The 14,853-nt window shown below is 40.1% G+C and overlaps 1 protein-coding gene across 12 annotated transcripts in view; it reads right to left on the bottom strand.

Annotated features, from left to right (window-relative positions):
- Positions 1-1,292: 1,292 nt before the first annotated feature.
- Positions 1,293-14,853, bottom strand: part of DYRK1A (dual specificity tyrosine phosphorylation regulated kinase 1A) — a 153,302-nt gene continuing 139,741 nt past the window's right edge. For 11 of the 12 annotated variants that reach the window (XM_028844780.2, XM_077994553.1, XM_077994549.1 and 8 more), the window contains 3 exons: positions 10,873-11,179; positions 10,260-10,384; positions 1,293-4,541 (listed from right to left, as the gene is read on the bottom strand). In XM_028844780.2, the coding sequence (XP_028700613.1) occupies positions 3,921-4,541; positions 10,260-10,384; positions 10,873-11,179 (1,053 nt within the window). In that variant the 3' untranslated portion in view covers positions 1,293-3,920. The remainder of the gene's footprint in view (positions 4,542-10,259; positions 10,385-10,872; positions 11,180-14,853) is intronic. The other variant, NM_001258143.2, reaches the window with a different exon arrangement.

The raw sequence follows: 14,853 nt of genomic DNA on the forward strand, positions 1-14,853 counted from the left end.
TATGTTTTCATCCAAGGAAACAGGCCTAGATAAGGAGCCAGGGTTAGAAAATCAGAACTTCTGCTCTACTGTCCCTGACACCAAAGGTTTTCCAACGTCTGGTCAACAGACATCCCTAGCAGATTTTTAAGAAATCTGAATAAAGTCTGGGTATACCGAAGTCACACACAGCTTTTGTCCCCATTACATTTTCAAACTTCCTTCATATATGGCACTAAGACCAAGTCACGTATTTGGAATGAACCATCCGGTTGATTACATACAGTCTACCACTATAAAAAGGAACATAAAAATGAGTCTTGAACTTGTGTCTATGGAGATACCACCTGGAATGCGCCGGACCACGTCTGAACTTGTATTCTGAGGGCTATCAAAATAAAGGCAGGCCCAAAGGAAACTGAGAAACTGGCCTAGAACTGAGTGCCTGCTATCTCATCTTCACGTGTATTTTGATTATGTATCTCCCTGCTGGAAGAACAGAACAGTTAAGTTCACCACCACAAAAGCTGGGAAGCAGTACAGGGGCAAGCTCAATGGTCACTTGTGGGCCTAACACAATTACTGAATCTTTCATGATTTTCTACATGTAGTTTTAAATAAAAATAAGTCGTGTTTTTTTTTTTTCAGCCCAATATCATAAAATGTGCCCTTTACCGAGGTAAAATTCTCACACCCTAAGAAATAAAACTAATGTAAGTTTTCCTTTCTTACATGTGGTTAACTTCAACTTTACGCAACCAACCTTAATTTTACAGACTCACACTTAACTTTTAAGTAAGTATCTTACCTTTTGAAAGCCACCTTAATATATACTGAAACAGGTTAATTTGTAAGAAGAGAAGACTTTAGGTTACCAACTGAATCACAGTGGCAAGAATTCTAGAATTCTGATATGTCCCCATATGAAGATTTGGGGAAGGAAGAATGAGTATTCGTATTCCCTCTTTCATCCAAGCACGTCAAAGCGTATCAGAGAAAACCACCAGACCTTCACCATCCATTCTAAATGCTACCAACTAAAACACTAGCATTTTGAACCACAAAAATATTATGTAAGCATTCAAATAAAAAAATCAATGTGAAAAATCAAAATGATCTGTTAAACCTCCAATTTTTACTTTCAGAGATTGCTGATGCCTATGTCGATGTATCTCAAATAGTTTCCTTTTTACACATTTAACTCAACTTTGATAGTATACCTACCAGACCTGGACCAGGTTAATTGCATAGGAAGATTTTTACTATGTTTACATTTTTCTTAAATTAATTTTAAAAAAGCATAGTAAAGAGTCTGAGGACAAATTATTCAACTGTTTATCATACATAAGACCGCATGACTATAATACAAAGGGGGGTTCTTTTTTCATTTAACGTTACAATATACACAGCAAGTCCGGACTAGATCTTACAATCTGAACACAGGTATTTCACCTTTTCCATGCTGTTTATGTTTACAATGCACAGAAGTCCTGTAACCAAACTGTGTAGTAAAGCACACAAAACTGGACTGTAACATAACACAGTATGCAGAAGCATTGGATTTTATGATTTTCTTTATGTAAATATCGGTTTAAAAACTGCTTTAGTTTTTTGGTGCTTGCTAAGATGTGGCAACCAGCACAGAAAAAAAATGACCTGACCCATATGATATCTTAACCTTATATTCCTAAACAGCAGTAACTACTGAATTCCTTTTGATATTGCTATACTCAAGATGATATCCTTTTATTCACTGTAAACCTTTAAGAACTACCAAGTTCAAAAAAATCATCCACAGGCTTGACAGTTAATTACAAAATAAATATGGATTTCCTGATAAACAACAAAAAATTTCTGTAGTTTATAAAAATGAATATTTCCAAGTTTCCATTCACATTTACATAGTGTTTAGCCTTTCTTTTGTCACTGTTTACATATAAAAACCTGCTTTTGTTCAGAAAAAAAATTGACCTAGTCAGCCACATGGAATTGCCCAATAGAATGAAAGGCGGTGTTCTGCTGAGTCGTCTTAAACAGGTTAGCGGCAGAGGTAGATTACTGCTTCTTTTCTAGGCTTCTTTTGATCCTGGACAGGTAAATTACTTCATTCTCCCAATTCAACCGCTCAAAAGTGTCACACCCCAAAATTGGTCAATTTAAAATGGGAACACAAATTTAGCAACTGCCAGACTGTGTTACATTAAGGCAGCGTAATCCCAACACGAGGCACCTGTTAATAATACCAGCCTGTCTGCTCAGGTCACGCATGAGAGTTCTGCTTTACTTGCGCTCATACTCTGGACCTGTTGGTGCAATCAAGGTCTTGCTTTCAAGTTTACAAGTAGGTTAATCAGGAATACAAGAATCAACTGCTGGTTCCATAGCTTCTGGATCCAGTGTCCCTTTACCTTCAGAAGCCTGAACACACTTAGAATGTAACAGATGTTGTAATCTTGAATTAGATGTCAATCTATTATGTTCAGTACACAGATTGCTGTAAATGTATTGGCTATGGATTCAACAACAGTTCCAGTTTTGTTTAAGCAATAGTACAGCCATAATTTTCAACTGACATTTAAAAATGGTCTAGTTACACCTTGTGTCAAAGTGCAGAACTGCTACATTATTGGTTACAGACATCTATGTGCTATAAAAACAGCTTTGGTACAATAAATTATCAAAAAAGAAAATAAATTTTTGTAAAATTCACAGCATAATTGTGAGGCAAAAAAGCAGTCACATAAAATTCTGCATTTTTTAAAAATGTTCAGGATGAACAGAAGACATCTTTGTGCAGAAGAAATGGTGGAGATACCACGTGCCGAGAAAAAGCAAAAGAAAAAGTAAAAAGCAGGAAGGGACACAGCTGTAGCTATTTCCATCAAAGCAAACCACTACTTCTGTGACCTTCAACCAATAAGGAAGTCAACTTTATGACACACGCAAAGTGACCTTGCAATACCTTACAATTAGTGGGTCACAAAAGTCTATTTTAAAAGAAAGGCCTCTTGAATTACCCATTCTCTGTGTTTTCAGCATTAAGGACTGTCTGCAAAAGCATGTCCAAAAGTGATTGCATCTGAAATGGTAGGCTCTTCTAATTTCGAGTCCAAATCCATAAGGCCAAAGGTTATCCCAAAGACCACCACTCAGACCTCCCCAGGACTGGCCACGACTGACCCGTTGATTGCTTCTCAGTGCACCTTGGTTAGGAGACCAGTCACGTTCCATCCTATCTTCCTGTGGCCTCTACAACAGGAGAGCCACAGGATCCCATGTAATTGCTGCTTTGATCCTCAGTAGGTTCAGATAGGAGAGTTCTGATCCCCGCCACTCAGCATGCTTACTGTGCCTGACAAACTTCAACACAACCGTCCCTTTCATACAGCTGAAGATGGTGTTTGTGGAAGCTGGAGGTCCCTCTTCCTTACAGTACTGCATTTCCGTGCCCAAGTGTGTTTAGAGGACTTAAAAACCCAAATTTCCCACCCTCCCACCCAAAACAAAACAGAACAAAAAAATAGTGGGGGGGACAAAAAGAAAAAAAAACACCCTCATGGGCCCTTTATGCAAATTATGTGCAGTGCCTTTTATTTTAAAATTAGTTGGCAGATGACCAAGACCAACATCTGAATATTTTTGCTGAATAGAAAGACAAAAAAAACCCACTATGACTGGGATGTGGCAAGTTAAAATGGGGGAGCAAAAAGAGGATACCTCTGAGCTATCCATGAAGATGGGTTTGGACATGGCTCTTTTAAACACTTCAATGTCCCTTTGCAATCTTTTCAAGTTAAAAAAAAAAAAAGTCAGCTTTGCCCTCTTGTAGCGGTTCAGTGTGTTAATCTCCTTCTGATTCAAGCAGCTTTGCACTTTGTTTTTGGAAAAAAAACACCACTTCTATAAAAACACACAAGAAACAAACTCAAGTTTCAATGTAGTCACGAGCTAGCTACAGGACTCTGTTGCACACAAACTCCTGTCATGGGGGACTCTTCTCTATCAGCCCCTTGCCTCATTGTCAGATGTCCTTCAGTCATGTAATGTGCAGGACCTGTATTAGCAGAAAATTGGTAAGTTGGATGTCCAGCTATGCCAGTCTCTTGGCGGGGATTGGAGTAGACGGTCAAATTAACGTCCATAGCTCCATTCTGTCCAAAGTCCAAGGTATTAGCAGCCACTGGGCGATTCTGGTAGGCCTGATTGCCTTGATTACCAGTAGAGGAGGAAGATGTCGAGGAAGAAGTCGTTGAGGAAGACAGGGATGTCATGGAGTGGTGACTGTGGCCAACCTCCATAGAATCTTGGGTAGAGGAGCTATTCGTTGGAGAATTGTAGACCCTTGGCCTGGTCCGGTTACCCAAGGCTTGTTGTCCATGGTGGTGGTGATGGTGGTGGTGGTGGTGATGGTGATGGGAACTGTTACCATGGTGATGATGCAATGCATTCTGTTGAGGGGCTACATGAAAGGTTGTTTCTTGAACAGGATGAGTTTCAACAGTGACCTGTGTAGGAGCTTCAGTGCCTGACCAACCAAGAGGAGCAGGAAATTGCTGACGCACCTGAAAGAACAGATGTTTTAAAGGATTTTTCAGAGGACTGTTTCCAAGCTTTAATCTTCCATCAAAAGCGATGACATAAACTAGCATTACATTAATCACGGGTTAAGTGTTTTTGAAACTTTTAATGTGTTAGACAGTTTTATAACACAACATCCCAAATACATTCAAGGGCAAAAAAATTTCATCATGAAAGCTGCAATTTGTAGAAAGTTATATCCTTAAATAGGTTCATCTATTTCACTAGCCACTGTCTTACCTTGGGAGCACTGTTTATGCTAGGGGTCTGCAAATATTCCCCGAAAAAGGCCAGATAGTATTCTAGGCAGGTCCAAAAGGAAGTCTTTACTTATCCCTCATGTCCTTCCTCTCTCCATCTTTCTTCTTTCAATAAAGGACTACTATCTACACCCAGCTGCTTAACGATGCCTCTGTCCAACCCATGAGCAAGAACTTACGCGGCCACCTATGAAACAGATGCCAAATTTGGCCTCTTCTCTTCATCCCCACCATCTCCTCTTGCCTAGGCTAACACAACAGCCCCCTAAATGAACTCCTTGCTTCCATCCTTGCCCTTCTCCAAAGGGTAGCAGGAACAATCTTTTCGTAACACAAATCCAATCACTTATTTAAAATCCTTTAATGACTTCTCACTGCACTTAGAAAAACAAAACAATCCCAAATGGATACAACGGTCTGCATCACCTGGCCAATGCCCACTTCTCCAACCTCTTTTTCCACCCATCCTATCCCTGGCTACCTGGGTTCCAACCAAAGAAGGCTTGCCTTCCATTCCTCCCCTGGGTCACTATCTCTCAAATGCCTCAGTGTACTAATAACACGCTGCTCCCCTCTGCCTAGAAATGTTCTTATTTCTTGGATGTTCTTATTGCTTGGATGTCTCCTTTTCATCACTTCAGTTCCAGAGCCTTCCCTGACCACTCTGACTGATACTGCCTCAACCACTGTGGTAGAAGCTACAGGTTGTGCACAGTATTCTTCTCGTTCCTGAGCACATGGCTACACAACACTTCCCAACCTCCCTTGTACTCACTGATGGCCATATGTCTAAGCTGTCAATGGAATGTGAATGAAACTTTGTATGTCACTGCTAGCCTGGCACACAAAACAGTACCTTCCAAGTCCTTCTGCCTTCTGGACACAGTAGACAATCAGGCCCTAGGGCATGGTGGAACCACAAGATGGTAGGAAACAGGACCTGGAAGACAGCCTAGCCACTAATCTGAACACCTATTCTGGACTGTTAGACAAAAATGAAGGAAACTTGGTACTCCTTAAGCTACCATATTTTGGGGGTCTATCTGTCATATCAGAGTTTGGCCTACTCTAATACATCCTATCCAACAAATAGTCATTCTCTACCAAATCATCCTTATTTTCTTTTTAAGAGCTAACGCTACTTGCCACTTTTATTCATGTTCATTTTATTTACTTGTGTCACTGTAAGCTCTAGGAAGGCAAAAGGCTCAGTCTCTATCACCAGTGGCTGGCACAAATTAAGTGTTTATTCAACGAAGGTGGTCTGAGAACCAAACTTTTAAGAGATACTACTGAAAACAATCAGTAGAAAAGTTGGCAGTGAGTTCTCAGAAAAGAAAATACTAATTGTTTATATATGAAGTTAATCAAGTTACTGGATTAGAAAATCACATGGGGGGCAATCTAGCAATAGTTATCAAAATTATAAATCACGTTACCCTTTGAAACAGTCATTCTGCTTGCAGGAATTTGTATCACAGATAAAATGTGTATGTGTGAATGAGACACATACAGTGGTGCCTCCTTATCCGCAAGAGATACAGTCCACGATCCCCACTGGATGCCTGAAACTGCAGAGGACCAAACCCTCTATATACTATGTTTTTTGATCTGATAATCTGGATGGCTACAAAGTAACTTATCTACTGTGTGGACACGCTGGACAAAGGGATGAGTCACACCTAGGGTGGGACAGCATGAGATTTCATCGTGCTACTCGTAACAGAATTTAAAACTTATGAATTATTTCTGAAATTTTCCACTTAATATTTCTGGATCATGATTGACTGAATAACTGAAACCGTGGATAAGAAGGGACACTACTGTACAGCATTATTTATTAAAGTACCATTTGTAAATAGTAAAAAAGGTTGGAAATGAACTAAACACCCATTAATAAATAGGGGACTGGTGGCCAAAGCGGCACACGCCTATAATCCCAGCACTTTGGAAGGCTGAGGTGGGAGGATCAGTTCAGCCCAGGAGTTCAAGACCAGCCTGGGAAACACAGTGAGACCTCACTGCAGGGTGTGCTGGGACACAACTGTAGGCCCATTTACTCAGGAGGCTGGGGTGGGAGGATCACTGGAGCCTAGGTGCTCAAGGCTGCAGTGAGCCGTGATTGCGCCACTGCACTCCAGCCTGGGTGACAGAGCAAGACCCTAGCTCTAAAAATAAATAAATACATGAATAAACAAACAATAGGGGAATGGTGAAAAGACTTATGGAATATCTAACAGGATACTGTGCAAATAAATAAAAGAATGAAAAAGCTCTCTATGTATTGATACAGAGAGTGCTCCAAAATATATATCAAGACTAGAAAAACCAAGTTGTTTTGAAACAGTTTGCCTGGTATGGTACTATTTGTGTACAAAGGGTGGATGAAGAGTATGTATTTGTATTAGCTTGAATATGTATAAAATATCTCCAAAAGTGTACAAAAAACTAATAAACTAGTAACACTAGTTTAGAAATTGAGGAGCTAGAAGGCATGGAAGGAAGGAAAACCTTTCACTGAATTCCCTTTCATATTTACTTATTTTTAAAACCATGTGACTATAGCAACCACTCAAAAATTAAGTAATAAAAAAGGATTTGAAGCAAAATCTTGACCTCTGTGAAATCCAGGTGGGAGGAACGCGGTGTCTTGTGCTACTCTTGTATGTGTTTGCAGTATGGAATAGATCTGGAAGAAAGAAAGGGAAGAAGACGAGACAGGCGGATAGTCTAAAGATTTAGAGAGAGCCCATGGGAGTAGTGATACTTAAGACCTGAAGCATAAATAGTAGTTACCAAAGCAAAAGGAGGAGGAAAGGAGTATTCCAGGCTGAGAGCACAGGAAATGTGAGAAAAGAGAGAGAGAATGTGGCATATTACACAAAGTGAAAAATAAATCAGTGTGACTAGGGTGAGTGAAGAGGAGAAAGAATGGCCTCGGTGGGGACCAGAACCCACAAAGCACCAGTGCCTTGGTAAGAAGTCTACATTTCATTTCAGGTAGAAGGGCAAGTCAAAACTGGTTTAAAGTAGGGAAAATAGGCCGGGTGTGGTGGCTCACGCCTGTAATCCCTGCACTTTGGGAGGCCGAGATGGGCAGATCAGATCACCTGAGGTCGGGAGTTCACGACCAGTCTGGCCAACATGGCAAAACCCCGTCTCTACTAAAAATAGAAAAATTAGCCGGCATGGTGACATGTGTCTGTCATCCCAGCTACTCAGGAGGCTGACGTAGGAGACTTGCTTGAACCAAGGAGGCGGAGGTTGCAATAAGCAGAGATCATGCCGTTGCACTCCAGCCTGGGAGATAGAGTGAGACTCCACCTCAGAAAAAAAAAAAAAAAAAAGAGTAGGGAAAATAGCAAGAACAGACCGCTTTAGAGAAAGCTCACTTGGCTGCAGGGAAGAGAATGGTGCTGACTGACAGGTGAATGGAATTAAGACACTCCACAACCGTTTTAGACACTCCAAAACTCTTTCTAGTAAGACAGGTCATAACAACCAGGCAAAGTGAAAGGTGGAGAATAAAAACGTATTAAGATGTGGTGAATCCAGATAATTTACTGTCTGACTCAGTGTGGGGAAAGACGGAGAGAGAAGTGCCCCCAGATTTATGACTTGAGCAAATGGGTAAATTTAGGGCCATTTTTACAAAGAATGGCAAAAGTAGAAGAGTTGGGAAGGAAGTGAAATGATGACACCAGTTTATGTGCTGTGTGTGCACATATTGTTGAGACTTTCAAGGTAACATTCATAGTAAACAATTAGAAAGGCCCTAGGGGTTCAGAAGTGAAGTCTAAGTCAGAAGTCAAGACTTAAGAGCAACTGGCATGAAGATGGTGACTGCAGGCCCCGGCACGAGTGGGTGAAATCATCGAGGAAACATTAAGGGGAGTAGGGCAGGGACACGTGTCACGCCTCGAGGAACACTCAGGTTTCAGGGATGGGTAGAAGAAAAAAAAACAAAGAGACAGTGAAGGAAGGGGCAGAGAAATGGGGGGACAGAGAATCATCCTCCCAAGGAAACCAGCAGTGAGTGTTTCAAAGAGTGGGTAAAAGTCAACACTTCCAAATGAAGTTGTAGAATGCAGAAAGATAGCATTAGGGTGTCCACTGGACCCATCACATCAGTGAAGGTCACCGCTGACACCGGCAGGAGAGCTGGAGGGCAGGACCTAAGTGGAACAAGCAAGGAGGTCTTCAGAGTAAAGAGACAAAGACTACAGGCAGCAGTAGTACAGGGAAAGAAAGGGGGACACGCAAAGGTGCTGCTTAAGATGGGAGAGGCCCGAGGATGAGGAAATGCTGATCAACAGAAAAAGCCACAAGAAGAGAGAATGAAGACACCAGTGCCGAGGGAGACCAAAGGGCAAAGTCCCCATGACGGCAGGAGGGAGGGGATCGGGGCAATGAGTAGGCTTGGCCTTAGGCAAAAAGAAAATACATTGCTTCTAACAAAAAAGGGGTAGAGAAGTGGACAGTGCACACATAGGCAGGATCATGTATTCAATGCTACAAAGCGGAAAGAGTTCCTGTCTGAAGACTCTTTTCCTTACAATGCAAAGACTGGATGAGAACAGAGAAGGGGAGGGCAAAGGTTTCTAAGAGTAGAAAGTTTGAAACTATTATTAAAGAGAACAGCAGAGGATGGGACAACTCGGGAAACACGTAAGACTGCCCAGCAGTGGTTGGTGAGTATTAACAGTGCTGACAAACAGCTGCATGTGGGATTTTCTCCAGCACCATTCAGCTGCCCTAGTCACAAGAATGGAGAGCGCTCTTCATCAACAGCAGTTTACTCATCCATCAAATACTACACTGGCCTCTCACCTTCAAACACCACCATGCAAAATTCTGTATGAACCAACTTACAACTTTATCAGATGATTTAAATATTTTCACCATCACCATCTGCTTCACTCCAATTTTGAAAAAGTACTTAATTAGATCCTCTTCTTCAACAGGTTTAAAAACAGAAAACAAATAAAACAACAACAAAAAAAAGGTTAAAATCAAACCAGAAACTGATTCATAATCCAGGACTACAAGAGCTAAAAAATCATGGGAGGAAGCAGAGTCGAGTCATTAAGATCATGACCCAGGGAAATTTACTCAGCCCATGAAGTCTCAGTTTCCACTGTAAAATGGGCATCAAAAAAGCATGAGGCTCAAAATGCTGCTTTGGTAAATGAGATAAACACAGGGAAAAAACCGTTCAAAACAACTGCTATGCCCCCAGTAAGTGTTAGCCACTTCTAGACAAGGAGGAGGACAACTGCAAGAATGTGCTTCTCTATGATAAATACTGTATTTTCTTAGACAGCAGAACATCATGAACTTCTAGGGTAAATGATACGGTCATTCTAAAGGCACCTGGCATCCAGTGCTGCTCTACCTGAGCACGGCAGGTGACACAAGCAAATGAACCATGTGCGAGCTCACCTGGGGACTGTGTGTCTCGCAGTCCATGGCCTGCACGGCAGCTGTGAAGTGCCCGCCACTGTGCCGATGCTGGTGCGTCGGATCCGACCGGGCTCTCCCACTGTTGCTTGTCCCCGATGAGCCACCTGAAATATCACAACACAAAACAATACAACTGTGAGTTTAAAATTCAATTTGTTCAAATTTATACTCTGAAACTATACCATTAAAATTGGAAGTATTCACACACACACCACAAAATCTCTAATATTAACTTGAAAGTATATCACAAAGTCTTCATACTCTCTGACTAAAACCAGGTTCTCTCTCGTCCACCACTGAACTAAAACACAATGAAGTCTGGTTTCCCCTTGTGGGAAAACTCAAGCAATGTGGACAAAAATTCCATTTAAGAAGTAGTTTAAACTGCTGGTTAGTAAATAGATTTCCAACTGCCAAACAGAATTTATTACATGCGTAACTAAATATTGGAGCTTTGGGGAGATGAATTTATTGCTAACTATAAAGAACAGATTTAAGTAAAGTAAATGCTCCCCATTAAATTAACAAATTTAATCAACACTTTAATCCCACAAAACATTCCCAAGCCTAACCTAACCGCAGCAACACAGACCTGAGCTTGATGATGTACTGGAGGTGGTGCCCGAAGACTGAGACTGCTCCATGGCGGGGCTTGTAGACACACTATTACTTGTATTTGTACCTTCATCAGCTGTTTTCTTGAAGAAACTGTGCTGCAGAGCATAATAAGGTTGAATTCGAGTTTTGGGGTCATAATCAAGCATCCTTAAAATGAGGTCTTTGAACTTCAAGTAGTCAGCGACCGTATGACCTGACTCCCCAGCACGTCGCCCACCAGGTCCTCCTGTTTCCACTCCAAGAATGTTATGAAGTTTACGGGTTCCTGGTGGTTTGTACTCCTGTAAGAGAGAAGATGAAAGGCTTTCTCTAAATTTGGTGGAATACGTAAACACTCACATAATTTAACTTCAAATATGTTTAAATTATGTTGAGGCCTTTATTAAAAAGGACACTTCATAATTAAATCCTCTGCCTTTTCACACATTAGTATCCCAAATGCATGGCAGTTACAGTTCAACATAATTCTGAGACCAAAAATGGCTATAAATAGCCCAGGGGTCAGTAAACTGTGGCCTGATCCAGAGCCTGGTTTTCTACAGCACCAGCTACAAACGTTTTTTCTGTTTTCAAAGGTTGTAAAAACAAGCAACCAAAACCAAGAAACACGCAACAGAGGACCACAAGGCTGAAAGCATTTTCTCTCTTGTTTTTTACAGAGAGCACGCGTGCCCCTGCCCACCCTGGCTGGTAGCCTCTTTCCTGCCTAACTGTGCACCCTTGGCACCTGCTACACTTCCTTCACCAACAGCAGCCCAAGAAAGCTATGGCAATCACACCAAGGATGTTCTACATAAAAAGGCACTGGCCTAACCCTACCTGCTCAGAGTAGAAAAAGAGAAAATTATGTATGCTTCCCTTTAGAAAATCTATGTAATAATAAATTAACGTGTGTTCAGATTCCCTGAAAAACCATTTTTTGATAGATAACAGTATAACCCTTAAAACCTCTATAAATATGGAATTTATTAAGAACAGCATAACCAGACTTTGACTTCTAGTTACAATGCAGAAATGTGTGAGATGATTGTTCCTTCTCTAATAAGTCATAAAATCACTGACTTTTAAAGACCCATCAGAGAGCTGCCTGAGGATCCAAAGTTGGAACAAAAATCCCCTAAATTCTACAAAATGAAAAGTCTCTCCTGGAAGAGATCTGCAGTGGGAGAAAGAGAAGCACGCCACAGGTGAGCGAGAAGACTCCAGCCCAAGTCTGAACCAACTTCTGACGGTCAGGTGTGGACAGACAGAAGGATGGGGCAGTACAGCAGGAGGAAGGCGATCTCCCAGGCACGGAGGGTTAGGAGTGGGGCTGCTGGCTGGGCAGTAATGTATAGAGACCACTAGATTTTCCCTGGTTCTACGGACACAAACACTGCTGAAGCAAATGTCGTGATCCCAGCTCAAAACATCTGAAGACAATGGGGAATAGAATCTAAGTCAAACAAGCAAAGCCTAGAGTCAGCTAAGCTACAAAAGAAATCAAATCAGCCCCACATGAGGGACCTGACAGAGTAAGAGGCCTTTCTGAGGGAAAATATGATTCATCTTTAACTGTTCTTAGGCAATGAAAGTTTGTCACACATTTTAAAATTACAGACATTTTTAAAAAATGACGTCCACAATCACATGAAAGGAAAAAAACCCAATAGAAGATACACATAAATAAATGGTACAGATGTTGAGAGTAGCAGACTGGAACTTTAAAATAATTACGATAAATTACTTCTAATAAATTATGATAATTAAACAATTTAGTTCAAAAGGTGGACAACATATGAACAGATGTAGAATTTCAGAAGAGAAAAACTATATTTAAAACAAAATAGAAATGCCAGAATTAAAAAATATAGGCTGGGCTCATGTCTCCATACCCAGGTTGAGGTGGGAGGACTCCTTGAGTCCAGGAGTTCAAGACCAGCCTAGGCAACATAGCCAGACCCCATCCCTACAAAAAATTTTAATAGCTGGGTATGGTGCCTGTACCACTCCTGTAGTCTGAGCTACCTGGGAGGCTGAGGCAGAGGAACTCCTTGAGCCAAGGAAGTCAAGGCTGCAATGAGCCATGGTCACACCGTTGCACTTTAGCCTGGGCGACAGAGTGAGAACCTGTCTCAAAAATAACAATAACATCACAAGAATCCATTTAATAGATTCAACAGCAGACTGGACTCAGCACAAGGAAAAACAAAATGAGTGAACCAGAAGATAGAAAAAGAAATTATCCAAATCAAAAACACAAACAGAAAACAGAATGAATAAATCAGAGACCACTGGGATAATATTCAGCACTGTAACATACATATCACTGAAGAACTAGAAGAAAGATGAAAGCACAACAAATATTTGGAAAGACTATGTCTGAGGATTTTCAAAAACTGGTAATAGAGGTCAACCCACAGATCCAAGAAACTCAGTGAACTCCCAGGAGAATAAATACAAAGAAAATCATACGTAGGTAAATAGTCAAACTGTAGAAATCAAACAAAGAGAAAACATTAAAATCAGCCAGAGGGAAGAGGGGGAAATATTATATGCAGGGGAATAATGCTAAGAATAACCACTGACTTCTCTACAGAAACAGTGTAATCCAGAAAAAAAGTCAATATACCTGGAAGCAATATCGTAACATCTTTTTCTTTTGCTGAAAGAAAGAAGTTAATCTATAATTCTATATTCACTGAAAAATCTTCCAAAAAATAAAGGTAAACAAATATTTTCAGATCAACACCTGTTGACAGAATTCATTAGGATAACTTACTCATTATAAAATAAAAGTTAAAGGAAGGTCTTGAGGCTAAAGAAATAATACCAGATGGAAGCTAGGAATTGCAAAAAGTAATGAAGAACACCAGAAAAGAGCAAATATAAGGATAAATATAAAAGATCTATTATCCTTATTTTATCTGCTTTTAAATTTCTTTTGTGTTTAAATCTATTTTTTATTTAAACAGCCAATAATGTGTTGTGAGATGTAACATGCAAAAGTAATACAACAAGTGCACAAGAGGTAGATAGAATCATATGGTTATCACACTGTTTAACAAGCAATATATTATTATTTGAAGGTAAACTAATGTTAATGGTGCATATTATAAAAGGAACACTAAACATGACACATAGAGGAATAAGTAAAAAATCAATATGGGAGATAAAATAAAATGCCAAAAGTATTCAACAAGCCTCCCCACAAAAGGCAGGAAAGAAGGAACAGGAAACAACGAACAGGAAAGACAAACAGAACGCAATTAAACCAAAACTCTGAATAATGGGTTAACTACTATCAGACTAGATTAAAAAACGACCTGACCATATATTGCACACAACACAAAAATAATTCTGTAAATATAAAGGTATGCACAGGTTTACAGTAAAAGTAAAAGTGTGTGTGTGTGTGTATACACATGTTGCATACTTTTCTTTATATCTTTTTTATCTACACACACACACACACACACACACACACACACACACACACCATGAAAATACCAAGAATAAGAATACTGGTAAAACTACAGTAGTATCAGACAAAGCAAACTTAAAGACAAACATTACTAGAGACAAAGAGGGGCATTTCAGGATGATAAAAGGGTCAATTTATCAATAAGTCATAACAATATCAAACATGCATACACCTATTAACAAAGCTTCAAAAACCATAAAGCAGTGTTACAAAGGAGTCTAAGACAAATCCAAACTTATCAATAAAGACTCCTCTCTCAATTACTGACAGAATATACACATACACAAAGATATAAAAGATATGAAGAAAAATATAAAACAATTTCATCTACATTGATAGTTGGAGACCACTACACCAAACAAACACAAAATACAATTCTTATCAAGCACACGTAAAACATTCACAAAGACACATTAGATGCTAGGCCATAAAACAAGTCTCAGTTTTAAAGGACTGAAATCACGTTCTGTGACCAAACTGCTACTAAACTAG

Source organism: Macaca mulatta, chromosome 3 (genome assembly GCF_049350105.2).
Source record: "Macaca mulatta isolate MMU2019108-1 chromosome 3, T2T-MMU8v2.0, whole genome shotgun sequence".
NCBI lineage: Eukaryota > Metazoa > Chordata > Mammalia > Primates > Cercopithecidae > Macaca > Macaca mulatta.